The sequence below is a fragment of the Pseudonaja textilis genome, chromosome 16 (genome assembly GCF_049901715.1).
Source record: "Pseudonaja textilis isolate UNSWEBS1 chromosome 16, rPseTex1.2, whole genome shotgun sequence".
Lineage (NCBI taxonomy): Eukaryota > Metazoa > Chordata > Lepidosauria > Squamata > Elapidae > Pseudonaja > Pseudonaja textilis.
This window is the reverse complement of record NC_142005.1, coordinates 2575001-2593039: the sequence shown is the minus strand read 5'-3', so window position 1 is coordinate 2593039 and position 18039 is coordinate 2575001. Positions and strand designations below refer to the sequence as shown.

Sequence of the window (18039 nt, the reverse complement as noted above, 5' to 3'; positions counted from 1 at the left end):
GCTGTAAAAGTTGCCTCTTTATTTTTCTTCTCTGATTTCTGCACAATTGTCTTCGCTCCTTCCTTCCTTTCTCCTTTCTCCTTTCTCCCTCCATCCCTCCCTCTTTCCCCCCTTTCCTCCCCTTCCTTTTCCTTTCCTTCTTCCCTTCCCTTTCCTGTCCTTTTTCCATTCTAAACAGCAGACTAGTAGGATTTTGATCATGTCATCAAGGGATACGGTAAGTGCAAGGACCGATGATAGGTCACTTCTTTCAGGGCTTTGAATGTAACTTTGAGCCGTGAGTAAGTGAATGGTCATAAGTGTAATTCCTTGGTTTTGTCCCTCCCTCCAAACCTCCTGGGGTGGTTTTGAATTTTACTTCTGCCTCCCAGTTGACTAACCCCCTCCTTTTAGTCACCTGCAGATTTGATAAGCATATCCTGCCCTCTTCATCCAAATCCCTGATAAAAATATTGCTGAGTAGGGGGGTCTGGGTTGGACCTGCTTGGGGGTCTGACTCTGATCCTGCCTGATGGGGCACCCTGGATTGACTCCCCTAGGAGCACAGTTTTTAAGGCAGCTGCGTATTTACCTCATTGTTGGTTCAGCCCGCGCTTAAAACAGCGTGTTACTCAGAATGTCATGGGATAGTTAGTTGAAATCATTTCTCCAGCGAAACAGAAAGCAAAGCTATGTCTGAGGTGGTTCTGCTGTCAGGGAAGGGAACTGCCCAACAAAGAGCAAAACCAGGTTTAATTGGCAAGACTTCTCCAAGAGCCCTTGCTGATCAGGACTTCCGGTCATGACTGCGTCGCTTTCAAGCTACGGCCTGCTCTAAAACCTCCTTGGGTATCCAGGGAAGGCCGAGCGGGTTGCAGACAAGGGCAGCTGCATATTGGATAACCATTTGCCTGAAACGGTCTAGGGTTTCCCGCTTGAGCAGCAAGGGGTTGGACTAGAAGACCTCCGGGGTCCCTTCCAACTCTCTTCCTCTATTCTGCTCTCCAGGGGTCTGAGGAGGACTGGGAGCCCAACTCTAGGGCATCTCAGAGGCCCCACTGGGTATGGTGGTCATGGCTGCCCATGTGACTGACCTCCTTGACCCGTATCTCGGTGAGCGATTGATGGGGAGAGTGCAGGACGACTGGGGAAACTGGGGAAGGGCGAGAGAAAAGGAGAGGGAAAGCACGGAGGCCGCTCCTCCCCCACGCAGGCATCCCTCGGACCTCCGCCTCTCTGGGCGGGGTGGGGGTCCCACCTCAGTTAATTGAATGGCGAGAGCGGGCAGAGCGTAAAAAAGTCAACCTCAAGCCCCTCCCGAAGCTATAAATAACCGCCCACCCCCTGAAAACCGTCGGTCTCTGGGTGTGAAGTCTTGAGTGGGGAGGGGTAAAAAAAAGAAAAGGGGGAGGGTCTGCTTTCTCCTCTGGGAATGTAGGAGTGGACTAGGTGATCTTCAGGCCCCCACGATGGAGTCCTTCTGACCCGGAGATTTAAATTCATTTCTTGGCCCCGTTGCTCTCGGGCATCCACTTCCGTTCGGTCCTTCGTCCGACTTTTCACCGTCTCCTGGTGGGATTATTTTCGTCTGAGAGGGGTGGCCGCGTCTCCCTCTTCCTTCCACTTCTCCGTTTCCCCCCCGTCAGCGTTTGGCCCCCTTTTCTCCGGCCAGCCGGAAAGGCTCGGCCTCTTCCTCTGGAGCAGAGCTGAGAAGAGATGCTGCCCTGCGGGTACCCCTGGGTGGCCTCACCCCTTCTGCAGCCCCCTCCGACCTTGGCCCGTCTCCCGGCCTCTGTTTTCCCTCACTTGTCTGCTCTCGTTCCCTTTTTAGCAAGTCCTTCTTTGTCGACTCTACGAATCTGGAATTCCTTCCCCTTCCCCTGCCTCCACCTCCGCCTCCTCCTCCTCATTGTCACTTCTCTTGAGTTGAGTAAACCGGTTTGTGGAAAGTCCAAGATAGTCCCGGACGAGGAAGTTCAGTTTCAGTTTCTCTTAAAATCAAGACCTGCCACATGCCAGAACCCTCAGACGCCTCTTCCTCCTCCTCCTCCTCTCCCGTTCATGCCTCCATCCGCCTCTTCCTCCTGTCCGAGGGAGCTCAAGGGAAGGAGGGATTAGCCCTTGGGGCCATTTTATTTTATTTTATATTTTATATTTTATATTTTATTTTATTTTATTATTTTATTTTATTTTATTTTATTATTTTACTTTATTTTATTTTACTTTACTTTACTTTACTTTATTATTTTATTTTATATTTTATTTTATTTTATTATTTTATTTTATTATTTTATTTTATATTTTATTTGTTTTATTTTATTTATTATTTTATTTTATTATTTTAATTTATTTTATTATTATTTTATTTTATTTTATTATTATTTTATTTTTATTTTATTTATTTTGTCAAGTGATTATAAGATAACAGGTATAAGTAAAAACAGAGTTATGAATACATGGATACATGGAAGAAAAATAAAAGAAACAATAGGACGGGGACATTAGGCACGTTGGTGGCAGGACCCCCTACAGACCCTCTTAGGAAAGGGGCGAGGTCAACAGTAGGCAGTCTTAAGGTTAAAGTTTTGGGGTTTGGGGAAGAAACCCCAGAGAATCCGAGTATTTCAAGTCCCTGAGACTTCACTGGGAGGTTTCCAAGAAGACCTTAGGAAGGCACCAAGCGCGTCTTCTCCTGGGCCGGGCGGTGAGAAGAGACCCTGCGGTATCCCTCCCATTTATTTTAACCCAGATTGTGTCCGTCACATGGCCAGACTCCTTCATTTTGGATCGCTGGACAGAAATGAGCATTTACACCAGGTAGTCTAACTCCTTCCTTTCTGATGGCCTCCGAGATCCTTTGCAACGCTCTTATTCTGCTGCACCTGTTCCCCTTGAGCCACTCAGGTGTTATATTCCCATCCTGGGAGTGCCCCCCACCCCCAGACCCCCTTTTTACCTTCGCCCTTTTCTGCCACGGGTGGAGGGTCCCCTCATTTTCTTCCACGCGTTGAGCGTTGCTGTATAAACCATGATGTCAGCGACACGATTTAAATGTCCAGTTCTGAGTTCAACGTTTTCTTTCCGTCTCTCACGTCCCAGAATGAATTGAATTGAATTCTTTATTGTCACTGTACACAGTATACACATACAACGAAATTCATATCACACCCAGAGACCAGACTCAACACGCACACACACACACACGACAATCCCCAAACACCTCCCCACCCACCAAAATTCCTCGCCTCCTAAAAACTCACAAGCATCCGCACAACAGACCAAGTAATAATGATCGATAATTTGAGATTTTTGTGACTGCTCCCAAATTTTTTGGCGGCGTTGTTTCTCCTCCTTGGAGCCCAAAGCACCCAGATCCCATTTGGTCTCCTTTGCCAGATCCCCATGGCTGAGGAGAGCAGAAATCAAGCACATTAATCACAGCAACTGACTTGACTCGTAGTCTGTGCACCCGGCCGGCTCCTTTCGCCCGCTGGCTTGACGTGAGGTCTGCGGTGGGTCACATAGTGGTCAAAGGCTCTTGCTGCCCCTCCCCAAAGTAGTTCATTGATGGCTTGATGGTACTGGGGGAAAAAACAGAAGAAGAAGAAGTAGGACCTGGATAGTCCTCGAATTGCAACCAACAATTGGGACCAGTGAGGTGGCCATTAAGTGAGTTGCACTCAATTTTATGACTTTTTTGCAATGGTCGTGAAGCAAATCACCACGGTTGCTAAGTGAATCACAGAGCTGCTAAGCAAATCCAGCTTCCTCCATTAACTTGGCTTACCAGGAGCCCCCCTGGAGTGGGTCACCAATGGTCAGTTATAAGATCCCCGGATGCTGCAACAGGGATAAATGCCCGCTATCATTCCCCAGGGTATGAATTGCGAAGGATGCGGTGATGGTCGTGTGCGTGAGGGGTATAAGTCCCTTTTCTCACCATCATCATATCCTCAAACAGTTGCCAAAAGAAGGGTCCTATTGATTTAACCAATAATAAAAAGGAGATCTTCGATGCGGTCCTTAAAGTTCTGTGCTCAGTGTCCCTGGCTTCTAGTCCTCTCCGTTCCTTTCTGCACAGAATGCACATCTAGACTGGGGGAAACCAGGCTCAGTAGCAGGAATTGTGAGGGGGATCTTGGAGTCTTAGTGGACAGCCAGCGAAATAGGAGCCAAAATAGCCAATGCAATCCTGACTGGCATTAACAGAGGGATACAATCGAGATCAAGGCAGGTACTAATATCACTCTGTAAAGCCTTAGTAAGGCCACACCTAGAGTCCTGCATCCATTTTTGGCCACCACATTATAAAAAAGAGGTTGAGACTCTAGAAAAAGTACAGAGAAGAGCAACCAGGATGATGAGGGGACTGGAGGCTGAAACATGCGATGAACGACTACAGGAACCGGGCCTGGCTAGTCTAGGGAAGAGAAGGACCAGGGGATTACACGATAGCGGTCTTCCAATATTTGAGGGGCTGCCACAGAGAGAAAAGGGTCAAGCTATTTTCCAAAGCCCCCGAAGGCCAGACAAGGAATCATGGATGGAAACTGACCAAGGAGAGATTCAACCTGGAAATAAGGAGAAACTTTCTGACAGGGAGAACAATCAACCCATGGAACAGAAGTTGCCCTCAGAAGTTGTGGGAGCTCCATCGCTTGAGACTTTCAAGAAGAGATTGGACTCCCATCTGTCGGAAATGGAGTAGGGCCACCTGCCTGGATGGGTGGGGGGGTTAGACTAGATGACCTACAAGGCCCCTTCCAACTCTAATGATCTCTTATCAGAGCGAGGGCTGCTTTGGGAGCTGAGACAAGCAATTCTAAAGTGAATTTGCTCGGAGATGGGCCTTGTGGTGATTCCTGAGGTTTCCATGCCTGCAAAAACAGTTGTAGTGAGCCGATTTTTTTTTTTTCCTTTCCTTTTCTGAAGAATGCAATTAGAACCATGAGCAGACCTGGAACATTTAACGGATCTCAGATTCCTGGGGAATGCAGGTGTGATCTTTTCTTCCTAACCATCTGCCAGACACAAACCTAGTGTGCATGCGCCCCCCCCCCCCCGCCCCCCGGCCTTCCTACGCACCTTAGATGCTGCCACGGCGGTCCATCTGTCTGGCAGATGGCGGGAAAATATGGGGAAATTGGCTCCCACCTGTCTCCGCGCTTAGCTCTCTCTCTCACCCTTGTGGATGCTAGAGGTGCCAAATCAGACACAAACACACCACTTGCGGTGCTGCTCCCTGTTCTTGGAAAGGGCTGTGGGAATTTTGTGTTATCTTTATTTCCTCCGAGTAAAGATTTGGGGTACCTTAAAACCTCAGTTTCCGCATCTTTAAACAGACACCCTTTAAAACAACGTTTCTCAAATTTCAGTCATTTTCAGACGGGTGGATTCAACTCCCAGAATTCCCCAGCCAGCCAAGCTGGCTGGGAATTCTGGGAGTTGAAGTCCACATCTCTATAAACAGTGCTCAAAGTCCACCTCAAACAAGGCTCTACAGATCACTGATGCCAACCACCCTAAAGCCCCAGCCATCAACGGACGTCTGGCTCGGGCATTGTGGGAGTCGCAGGACCAGACTCCAGAAAGCACCCGGTTTGTCCCCGACCGGAAATGGCCGTTTCAAGCCCTTTTTTGCCTTGTGCTCCTTCCTGGCTGCTGTTCCGGTTTCTGCCTCTGGCCTCTGCCTGTTCCGGATCTGCTGAAATAAAGTGGAGATCAACAAGATGGATTTCTGAGGGGGCAGAAGCATCTGGGTTGCCAGGCCGCCTCGGCCAAAGACTCCTTTTCTTGGTCAATGCGGAGGGTTTTGAGCAGGTAGAGGCCAAAGAAACGTGCCTGAGAAAGGAATCAGCCAGGAAGGGGCTGCCTGGTACGTGTCGTCCCTGCAACGGAGGCCAAAATGAGCCCTTTTTCAGCCAACTCGCCACCGGCTCACCGGGTCGGAAGTCAGCTGTGCAGCCCAAAGCGACTTTGGGAATGCCAAGGTCTCTGGGTCTCTGGGCAGTCTTGGCTCAAGCCCTGGAGGTGGGGAGAGAAGCCCTCCCCCCTGCCCAGGCGCCAGCAGATGGCCCCAGGACAGGCAGAGGGGTCATGGGAATGGATGCAGGGCTAGCAAATGGGCCTCGGGATAGAGAATGTGGAATAGCCGTGTCGAAAGGGACCTCGGAGGTCGTCTAGTCCAACCCCCTGCTCCATCGGGAAACGCTATAGCAGGGTTGGCGAACCTTTTCGGCACCGCGTGCCGAAATGGGAGCACTGGAAACCGGAAGAGCAGCTCCCCAGCGCACCACCTGGTCTCCCGGTTCCTGGCACGCATGCGCGCACAAAAGACCGGCTAGCTGGTGCGCATGCGTGCACCGGAAACCAGAAGAACAACGGGCAACGGCTGGTGTGCCCAGAGAGATGGTTCTGCGTGCCGCTGTAGTATACTATTCTGGATAAGTGGCTGTCCAGTCTCTTCTTGAAAGCCTCCACTGTTGAAACACCCACAATTTCTGGAGGGAAGTCGTTCCACTGGCTAATTGTTGTTCTAATGGTCAAGAAATGATAATTTTCCCTCCGTTTACTTCTTCTCTTGCCCTCAGGGGCTTCGAGGAATAGGTTGACTCCCCCTCTTCCTTGTGGCGGTCCCTTAGATATTGGAAGAGTGCCATCACGTCGCCCTAGTCCTGGATACCCAGTTCCCTCCACTGTTCCCTGTGCGCTTTAGCCTCCAGACCCCTTGATTTGAAATGGATCTGGTGCCTGGAGCTCTGCGAGGAAGCAGGATCAACCCAGATCAGTGTTCCTCATCCTTGGCTGCTTTTGAAAGGCATGGACTTCAACTCCCCGATTTCCCCAGCCAATGTGAACGAACGGTCATGATACAAAAGGTTGTAAGTCCAGGGCCACCTGTCACTAAATTCAGACTAGCGAGAGCCCCTTAGACTTATATCCCGCTTCACGATGCTTTTACAGCCCTTTCTGGGCTGTTTACAGAGTCAGCTTATTTGCCCCCAACAATCTGGATCCTCATTTTACCAACCTTGGAAGGACGGAAGGCTGAGTCAACCTGGAGCCGGTCAGGATCGAACTGCCCAACTGCTGGCAGTCGGCAGAAGGAGCCTGCAGTCCTGCATTCTAACCCCCTGCGCCACCTTGGAAATATTTGCTTGACGGAGAGACCCACCTGCAGATTTCAGCAGGCATAGAAGTTTCTGCTCCGGGATTTTTGAATTGTCTTCCAGCTTGACAGTCCCAACAGACGGGTGGCCGTTGCAAGCATGTTGTGAATTGCTTCGCGTGTGTGGGCAAACTTTGGCAAGAGAAAGCAGCGTGTCCTTGCAAACATTTGTGCCTCTTTGGAAATCAGCCTGAGCAATTAGAGCCCCCCCCCACCCCACCCCCGGGCCTGCAGGAGGTGTGCCAACTTTTCAGCAGGGCTTCTGGGTTGGTTTCCACCCTGGCTGAAACGTCAGTCAGGCCAGGAAGTGGAGATGACCTCGCCTTATCGCCCGTCATGCGCTCCGTGCGCCTGAGGGTTGGTGTCAGCAGCAGCCAGGCGGGGAGGGAACGGACGCCTGGCTCGGCCTGTGGTGCACCAAAGCGCTGGAAAAGGAGGCCAACGTGTGACGTTTAGCAGAACTCGGCAGTTTCTCGAGTTTGGTCTGTGGTGTGTCTTTCCTGTTCTGAGGCAAGGAAGAGAAGAGGCCACTGCAAGAATGAAAGCGAACGCGGGACAAAGAGGAAACGAGGGAGTGCCAACCGGAAGCCGCCTGAGGATCTTTTTATGCCCCTAAACTTCAGATAGGCAGCCAGGCTGAGATCGAGCCCTGTGGATCTACCGATGACAAGCCGTTGGCTTTAGGAAAGAGCCATCCGTAGCAATTGTGGCAGCCTCGGTCCATGGGGTGTGTTTGGAAATCCAAAATTCATTCCTTTAGAGCGAGCTGGACGACTATGACAAGTCTTCGTCATCTTGACAAGGCCGGCTGTTTCTGTGACAAGCAAACTCTATTAATCGGCAAAACCCAAAGTCAAGACTTTTTTTTGCTTTTCTCCCTCTCCAGCACAAAGTCCAGAAGCGGTTTCCACACAGGAACAAAACTGAATCTCTAATAATAGAATATATATTAACCTAATCTAACATAATACGTTAATCTAATCTAAACTAATAATAGAATATATAATACAGTCTAATATAATAATTTCTAACTGAAAGAGTCCAGGTGGCCGTCGCTGCTAGCTCCATCCCTTTTCCCATCCATTCTTCCATGCCGGGGATTGATGCGTCTTTCCATTTCTGCCCATGCTCAGAGAGATCTATGGAGCGCTTCCTGTACTGGCTACGGGTCTTCAACCCCACTGTGTATCCCTGGTGGCCCCGTCCACCCCACCTTACTCCGTCTTAGCACAGAGGAGGAGGCTTGGTCAATCCCCTCAAATGCCTTCCTGAAGTCCAAGTTCACGATCTTCACCCCGTGCCTTCATCTTGCAAATCGAATCAAAGGCAAAGGAAGCCATCGCTTGAGACTTTCAAGCAGAAATTGGACCGCCGTTTGTCAGAAGTGGTGTAGGGTCTCCTGCTTGGGCGTGGGGTTGGACTAGATGACCTACAAGGTCCCTTCCAGCTCTGATGATCCGTTAAGCAGCAAGATTAACGTGGCACGTGTTATTTTTAACAACCTTCCTTTCTCAGTGCTTCCAGGCTGACTGGTTGAGCATTCCCCCAATTTTCCCAGGCATCGCCGTCACTTATGCCAGTCTGGAGTTTCCTGGGTCCCTTTTAGAAAGACAGGAAGGAAGTTGCATGTCTCCCCTCAATTGAGTTCCCCCAAATGACGGCTGCTGGCTCCCAGGACTCTTTCGTCCTCTGTGATGTGACCTCCTTTGGCCAGGCGGACTTGAATTAAGGCAGCGCAGCCGGACCTCTGGCTGCGGAGACCGAACTGGGCCCACCTGCCCACCCAGGCTGCCACCCTCACCTTTAGTCGCGGCTTCTGAAGCGCAGCTGCTTTGCGCGGCACAGCAGAGGTGAGACGGCCAAAGGAAAGACCAGCTCAGGCGATGGAGCCAACCCAACCGTAGATCTCAAGGAGCATAAGCAGAGTGCTGCGCGGCAGCTGCCGAAGCGACCGGGAGAGTACAGGCTCGCTGGAGGTGACTTAGAAGACCTCTGCGCCTGCGCAAAGGGCGCGTTCGGTGTGCGCACGGATGCAAAGGGTGCGCCAAGTGCGCCACCCACCAAGCCGCGCCCACTGAATCGGCGGTAAAAATATTTGAATCCCACCAGCGTTGTATTTGTTGTGAGTCAAGTTAGGCCTTAGTCTTCCTGGCCCCATCTTGGCCTATTTCCAGATGTCTGTTAGTGCTCCTCCTTTTTTTAAAAAAAAAAAAACCCTCTGCTTTTTGCTTCTCGGTTTATCAGAAAGCTGTTTATGCAACCGGCTTCCAGTTCGAAGTCAGCCTCCTGTTGCCGTACTGGTTTCTCTCTCGAGCACCCTTAGCCGTCACATTTGTGACAGTCTCACCAGAGCCTCTGCTTGGTCAGGCGACCTGCGGTGGGCCTTCAAAACAGTGTCGCCGTTGGGTGTTTCCCCCCCCCCCGTTAATCCCCACAGTTTTGATGGATGACCTTGGTGGCTGTGAACCATTTTCCGCATAGGGCTGGATGGGACCCTTGGAGGTCTCCTAGTCTAACCCCCTGCTCAAGGCAAGGGATCTTATTATGCCACCCCCCCTCCCCCACTTACAGATTATATCCTTCTACTATTTGACTCCAGGGGCGATTTCCATCTCACCAGGTTTAAGCGATACCGACAATGTCATCTTGCGATGTCTGTGGTTCCGTATTGTCCTTTTAGGTCTGATGGGCCTCCTGCTCCGTTCTTTTCCTCTTCACCACTTCCTTGTAAGACGGGCTACTTCGTTCCTCTCTAAGCGTTTTGCAAACTCCGGTCCAAGAACCTCGCAGACTGCAGGGCTTTCCGGTGTAAATCCACTTGTGAAATCACTCCTAAGTTGAGTCCGGGCTGGTTTTTGTGTCTGTGGCAGATGTCAAAGTAGGACCACCGGTCAGGCTCTCCCAGAGGGAGGGATACTGATGTGGGGGCTGCCCTGGGGGAGAACCTCGGAGGTGGGGGCGTAAAGAGGAGATGGCCAGGTGAAAGGTCAGCCCAGGTGATGGAGTCAACTCAAGCAGCCTGGTTTACCAATCTGGCAATTTTAAGAGGTGTGGACTTCAGCTCCCAGAATCCCCCAGCCAACATGGAATCTGGATGGGAAAGGCTGGCTAGGGAATTCTGGGAGCTGAAGTCCCCGTCTCTTAAAACGCCTGAGTTTGAGAAACGTTGGGTTAGACCCAAAGGTACTTTCCCAAGAGGTGAACTGGACTGTCTGGCTTTTTTTTTCTCGGAAGGGAAGCGAAGTGTCTTCAAAGAAAAATCAAAAAGTCTACCCTTCCTCGTGAAAAAAGCCCCTTTGGGACAACCTGGGACCTGGGTGACTGGGAATTTCTCCATAGACATTGGGCCAGACCAGTGGCTCCCAACGTTTTCTTCACCACAGAGGCCCCCTTTGGTGGCTACAGGTCACGGCCACGGACCCACGAGACGTAACTCAAAATTTAAATCTGAATATTTTTTTCAAGCCTTTGCGGATCCCCTTGTGACATCGTGGCCGTCCAGGGGTCCACGGACCACCGGCTGAGAACTGCTGGACAAGGCAACGGGCAGATGGATGGTTGAAAACAAGTTCCAGTAACCTGGGATCATAGGAAGCAGTTCTGAACGAAGGCAGACCCTCCATTTGCCTTCGTCAATTGGCAGCTCTCTGTAGATCCAGCCAGGATCCATGGAAGAGTCGAAAGGGGCCGTGGAGGTCATCTAGTCCAAGCCACTACACCGGGGGAGGGGGTGCAACAATGGCCCCTTGACAACAGATGGACTTCAAAGTTGAATTCCACAGGTTGTAACGGGGCTATCATAGGTGCCCAGCCCTGCCCTACTGAACGTGGAAACCTGGGCACGCTGAGGAAAGGCGGAGTGACTTTTCCCTCTCACCTTTTGCGTTCCCGTTCTTTCCAACCTAAGCAAAGCAGGCCTAACCCGAATCCAGCAGCCTTCCCAGTATTTGAGGGGCTGCCCCAAAGACCCGGGGGCGTCCAGTTATTCTCCAAAGCACCAGAGGGCAGGACAAGAAACCGCGGACGGAAACTAACCCCAAAGAGAAGCAACCTGGAAGGAAGGAGAAACTTCCTGAGTTAACCAGTGGAAGCCCCTGACCTGAATCGGTATCGGGTCTCTTTTCTTCAGCAAGGGGCTGGACTAGAAGACCTCCAAGGTCCCTTCCAGCGCTATCCCACTCTATTCCAGGAAGTTTTGGAATTCCAAATTCAATTGCTAATTCCAACTCGCTTTTACCTCCTCCGTTCCCACATCCCCTCATTTCCCCACGTTCAAGGGATTGCGGGCAGGGATGGCCGAGCGCCTTTTATTTGGGTGATTACCCCCAAAGCCATTTGCAATCCTCACCTCGTTTTGCACTGTTGCTTCAACTCGGCCTCTCCTCTTCCCCCCCTTTTTTTTTCTGGTGTGTGTAAAAAGAGATCAAGTCTGTTGCAATAGGTTTTGTTCCAAGGACGTTCAGAGACACGACTTGAGAAGGAGAGACAGGTGCTACGAGCAATTCCCCCAAAAAAAGCGGTGGAGTTGAACACCGTTGAAGCCACAACGCAGCGATTCTTGTCCAGATGTTTTCTATCTGGCAAGGCAGAGGAGGCTTTGCAAAGCCCCTTGCCCTGGCTGGCTCAGGGCCCTCCCACCCGCCCCCGAGGAAGGCTCCCTCGCCCCTTGCGCTGGCTGTCTTCAGAGCGCACTGCCTCCGTCCCCGTCTCCTGCTCCTGCCTCTGCCCTCAACTTGAGTCAGCGTCTTCTCCTTCCTCATTTCTCCGAAGAGCCGCCGGGAAGGATTGGCAGCGTAGCCCAACGGTTCAAGCAGATTGTCTCAGCCACTCCTGTCTGCTCTGCACGAGTGGGAGGCCCCGGATTGCCAAACGAGGCGCTTCTGACATCCGTTTTCTCCTCTTCTTCTTCTTCTTCCTCCTCCTTCTCTGTTTCTTAACAGTTGCCGAGTCAGGACCTGCCCTCTTCCGTCTCCTTCAGCCTCCTCGGTGACGGCCAGCTGCTAACCAGCCATGAAACCTGGCCGCTTCTCCTGCCTCCTGGGATGCTTTCTGGTGGCCGCAGCCAGCCTGGCTAACAACGTGGTGCCCAGAATGACCTTTCACAGAGGTAAGGAGCCACAGGGAAGGGCAGGGCAGGGCGGGGCCCGGGGGGAGTCACTCCTCGGAGGGCCAGGAAGGGTGCTTCCCACCCTCCGGTCGCACCTTCACAATTCATTTGGAGAGGATACAACAGTGGTGGGACTCATCTCTTGTGTGTGTGTGTGTGTGTGTGTGTGAGTGAGTCTGCCTACCGAGATGAGGCGGACCAGTTGCTTTCATGCTGTGGAGACCATAACTTGGTCCTCCACACCAATAAGACCAAGGAAGGAGCTGATAGTGGACTATATAGAAGGAATAGATCAGACCTCCAGCCTTGCTTATCAAGGGAGACCGAGGGGAGCAAGTGGCCAGTTTTAAGTTTCTGGGTGTCACCCTAAAAGAGGACCTGACCTGGGGGGCTCCCATTGCAGCCCTGGTCAAAAGGGCCCAGCAGAGATTCTACTACCTGAGGCTTCTCAGGAAACAACAACCGAATGAGAAACTGCTGGGGACCTTCTACCGCTGCACCACAGAGAGTATCTTAACTCACTGCACCTCTGTAGGGTTTGCCAATTGCTCAGGGGCAGATAGGACAGCGCTCCAGAGGGTTAATGTCATGGCCCAGAAGATCACGGGTTGCCCTCTCCCCTCTGTGGAAGAGCTTTAGAGCTCCCGCTGCCTTAAGAAAGTTCAAAACATCCTCAAAGATCCATCTCATCCTGGGAACCGTTTTTTTTTACTATTACAATCTGGCAGATGGTACAGGAGAATCAAAACAAGGCTGAAAAAACAGCTTCTATCTCAGGGCAGGAGCTCTGTGGAATTCTACTGTATAGTGCAGTATTGATGCGGTGTCGGGGGTTCAATGTGTGGAGGGTGTGTTTGTGTTTATTTTCACGGTCACAGTGTGCACTGAAGATGGTGTTTGATTTCATTGTAAGAGGTGCAGCGACAATAAAGTAAACTGAACTAGACTAAACAAAGTAACTTACAGTGCATCTCATCAAAACTATTTGCACAAAGGTTGTGGTTATGGTGGCCACACGTTTATTTTATTATTTATTAAATGTACATGCCACCCGTTTCATTGTCAAGAGGCTCTGGGTGACTTTGATAAAAAACAACGACAACACAATCCCTTAAGACTTTATTAAAATGAACAGAGATTGAATGAGGACTATTTAAGGATAACGATTAAATAAGGACCAGAATTGGGAGCCAGAACTTCCGATGCTAAGCAAGGCAGTGGCAAAGTGAGCCCCCACCCCCCCACCCCCGATTTTATGATCTTGTTGTTAAGCAAATCATTGCAGTTGTTAAGTGAATCTGCCTTGTCCTGTTGACTTCGCTTGCCAGAAGGTGGAATAAGTCACATTTAATGATAGCAATGAAATGACGTCCAGAACGGGGACCCAGAATTCCCGTTGCTAAGTCAGGCGGTGGCAGAGTGTTTGCCACGGTTGTTAGGCAAACCACCGCAGGCATTAAATGAATCGTGGGGTCATTAAGTGAATCCAGCGTCCTCCAGTGACTTTTCTTGTCAGAATTCAAGAGGGATGGTCTCAACAGGACATCACAGGACCTGGGCGTTCTGGTTGCCAAGCGCCCAGATTTCGATCCTGTCACGACAGGGCATGGGCCCCCCAACCTCAGGGTCGTGGCCCGCTTCCAGGCCTTCAGCCTTCCACAGAAGTGGCAGGTGAGCTTGTGCCTAGGTACACACACCCCTAGTCGCACGAGCAGCCTGCACACCTCTGTGCCTGCGCTCGATTTGTGCAAATGATCAACAGCTACCTAAAAAAAGTGAAGTATATAGCTGTTTATTGAAAATCCCTAACAGGAAGGACTCTGGTTTATACTCAGTCGGTTCTTTTGTTATATCTTCTAGCCGCTTTCTAATTCTTTGCCAGTATTTCTGGGTTTCTTTACAATGTAAAAAGGTTCCATCTGTTCTTTTACATTTCCAACATTTCGGGCTGGTGTTGGGGGAAGTCCACAAGTCTTAAAGCGGCCAAGATTGGAGACCCCTGCTCTAAAGAGCCTGCTATAGGGCTCCTAACTGTAGGGCAGACGCGGCCTAGAAGCCTTTACCCCATTGCCCTCATCCAGCCCACGAGGGAGGGCCTTTCCCTAGTGCCACCGCCCTCCATCTCCTGAAAACTTTCCTGGCACAGATGCATGGACCCTCTTGCCAGCCCCTCTTCTGACCCCCTCCCCAGTCCACGCAGGAGAATGGCCCATAAAGGGGGAGGCCCTGAGCCGCCTCTATTCCCCACCCGCTGGCATCCCTGCTGCTTAAACTCAGAATCCGGGCAATGTTTGCAGAAATCAGATCGCGAGAAGAATCCGCCTCGCACGCTGATGGCTGGTAGCACAACACCGCTTTGCACCCAGCCGTGGGTTTCTCGTGCCAAAATGGGAATGAATTAACCCAGCCGCTTGCGGGAGCTTTCAAATCCAGCTCCCTTCGGTGCCACCCCAAGGTTGGCCCTGCTGCTGCCCGCATTGGCACCCCTCGGGGTCCCTGGGCAGTTGAGGGGGGAAGGAGAGATGGGGCGCCATCTGTCTGAAATGGTGTAGGGTCTCCTGCTTGGTGGTGGGGTGGGGGTTGGACTGGATGACCTACAAGTTCCCTTCCAACTCTGTTAAGCTGTTCATGCCTCTGAGGGTGAATTGCGCACGTCTTCTATGAACCTTGCAAAAGGGCGGGCAGGCGATAAAAGCCAGGGATGGAGGCTGAGCTGCTGCCGTTGAGAGGCAGCCCGTTAATTATAGGCACTCTCTGGCTTTAAAAGGACTTGTCAAGTCTGCGCGGCTTAATCGGCCTCTGCTTCCTTCCTGGGCTGGAGCTGGGAAGTGGTAATTCCCCTCATTTTCTTCTCCGTGGTTTTCTGCCCTTCAAGGCAAGAGGCAGGCAGGATCCTTCCTGCCCTTCTCTCTGACCAGAGGGTGACAGGCAGGAGGTGGTGAGTGGACAAGCGGGGTGACCCAAGTGGCACCAAAGTCACACAAGTAGGCAAAGTCCCTTTAATTCCTCTAACTTGGGCCCCCAGTGTCCAGTTATCATCGGCTGGAGGAAAAAAAAACTCTTCCTAGAACAGTCTTTAAAGGGAAGAAATCCAGTTCAAAATCAAAGTACATCTAAATGATAAATAAAAACCAACACAAACCACAAGCTGCAGCAATCAACGAGACAGGGCAGGTTAAGGAATTGCAGACTTCAAAAGATAACAAAACACACACAGTTGGGAGGACGCCAGAACCCGGATAAGACTTGACAAAGAAAGATAACACACGCTTTGCTTCCAGCCAGGTGCTTGTGCAAACGCCTTGTTTAAATCCTGTTTTCCCAGCTGCAGCTAATGAAGGGGATCAGGGCCCTTTCCTCTCCCGTAAGCCATGTTGCTCCCTTATCCATTCCTCCCTGCATGCCCTAGGATGAAGAGGGTTTGGACCTGGGTCTTCCTCTGAATGCCCAGCCGGACTGTGCCCTTCCCCAGTTTCCTCCACAGCCACCGGAGCCCCCCTCCCACTCCCGGTCAGCTGCTCGGCCTCCCCCTCAGAACCGGATTCCAACAGGGGCAGGACACCAAGCTCTCCTTCGTTCTTCTCCTGGGTAAAAAAGGAAGAGTAGCCGGGAAATCCAGTGGGGAAAATTCTCCCCCTCGATTCTGAAGCCCTCCAGTTGCAGAACGGAGCCCAAGATTTGTGTGGCTGTAAGCGAGACGTCCGTAAAGCGAGCGCTGCCCCATTTTACAACCTTCCTTGCTGCAGTTGTTAAGTGGGGAACACGGTTGTTAAGTGAGTCTGGCTTCCCCGTTGACTTTGTGTGTTCGAGGGTCACAAAAGCGGATCACATGACACAAACCCCCCCAGACGCTGCCACCATCATAAATAAGAGCGCCTGGGTTTTGCTCTGGTGACCCTGGGGAGGCTGACAGGTCATAAGTGTGAAAAGCAGTCGTAAGTCACACTTTTCAGTGCTGTTGTAACGTAGAATTGTTGTGAGTCGAACACTATTTTAGAGCCTTTTTTGTGGCAGTCATTAAGTGAATGTGACATTCAAAGTAATAATGATGTCGTCCGTTCGGCTGAGTCCGGCTCTGGGCGATTCTCTGGGCCAGGACTGTCCCCGTCTTCCGATCTCGCCCTACTGCTCCTTCTCCGCTCCGGCCAGGGTCAGCTTCGAGGGTGCCCAGCAGCCACCGTGTCCTTCGGCGGCCTGGTTTCCTTTCACCGCTAACTGTAAGGATAATTTCTTTCGCCAGTGAATTCCCCCGCACGACATGGCCGGGACAATGCGACTTTAAAATAATAATTAGGGTGATGATGATGTTTGGTTCATTGACATTGCATACTTGGTGGTGCACACACTGAAGACACGCAGCAAGAAAAAAAAATCACAAAGTACCGGGACTTACAAATTGAAGTTGAGCAACTTTGGAAAAAGAAATGATGTGTGCTATCCCAATTGTAATTGGAGCCCTTGGAGCAATACTGAAAGGGCTACCTGCCTGTTTGGAAATCCTGAATTTATCAGACTTGAATACACTCTGTTACTGAAGTCGTATTTCCTGCAATCAAGTTTGGTGCAGTTTACCTTGAGTTTGTATCTATTGTGTGCTCTTGTATTGTTATAGTTGAAGCTGAAGTATTCATTGACTGGTAGGACTTTGCAATGTATGATTTTAAATACTAAGATCGGACCAGAGGCGGCGTAGTTCTTGGTTTTCTAGGTCTAGAATTTCAAGTCTGGTGGCATAAGGTCTTCTGCAACGGGTAGAGGAGTGGAGAACTCTTCTTGTGAAATATTTCTGGACTTTCTCAACTGTGTTAATATCAGATACGTAATGTGGGTTCCAGACTGATGAGCTGTATTCGAGTATTGGTCCAGCAAATGTTTTGTATGCTCTAGTTAGTAGTGTGATATTACCAGAGAACAAGCTACATAAGATTAGATTAACAACTCTTAATGCCTTTTTGGCTCTGTAGTTACAGTGGGCTCTAGCACTTAGGTCATTTGAGATGAGTACTCCAAGGACCTTGACAGAGTTTGGATCATCAACAAGGTCTTGATTATTCAGCCTGTATTTTTTTTTTTTTTGCCAATATGTAAGACAGAGCATTTATTTGTTGAGATTTGAAGTTGCCATTTGTTTGACCATTCTGATACATAGTCAAAGTCTTTTTGAAGGGTAGAAGTATTTTCTGTGGTGTTGAATAGCTTTACATCATCAGCAAAGAGAACGCAGTTGCTCTTGATACGATCACAGAGGTCATTTATGTAGAGTATGAAGAGAGTTGGTCCTAAAACACTGCCTTGGCGGACACCATTGTTGACAGGTACAGAATTTGATAGGACGCTCCCAATTTTGAACATTTGTTGTCTGTTTGACAGGAATGCCTCTATCCAGTTATGTAGGTGTCCAGAGATACCATAAGATTTTAGTTTTAGGAGTAGTTTGTTGTGTACCACTGAATCAAAGGCTTTACAGAAGTCTATGTAGATTGCGTCTATTGCTTTGCCCTGATTGAGTTGTGTAGTCCATATGTTTTTGCAGTGTAAGAGTTGCAGATTACAGGATAGTTTTTTACTGAAACCAAATTGTTTATTGGAGAGTAGGTTGTTTGTTTCTGAGTGGAGGATGGTGGATTGGTTAATAATTGATTCCATGACTTTACAGGTGACGCAGCATAAGGAGATTGGTCTGTAATTTTCAACTAGGCTGGGGTCTCCCTTTTTGAGGATGGGGATGACCGTGGCTAGTGACCATAGGTTAGGCTAGGAGCTGGTCCTGAAAGATTTTTCAAAG

The 18039-nt window shown here is 50.2% G+C and overlaps 1 protein-coding gene across 1 annotated transcript in view; it reads left to right on the top strand.

Annotated features, from left to right (window-relative positions):
• SEMA4A (semaphorin 4A) overlaps positions 1-18039 on the top strand; it is a 37168-nt gene that overhangs the window by 754 nt on the left and 18375 nt on the right. Inside the window, exon 2 of the mRNA XM_087913843.1 lies at positions 12088-12254. Within this exon, the coding sequence (XP_087769969.1) occupies positions 12158-12254 (97 nt within the window). The 5' untranslated portion in view covers positions 12088-12157. The remainder of the gene's footprint in view (positions 1-12087; positions 12255-18039) is intronic.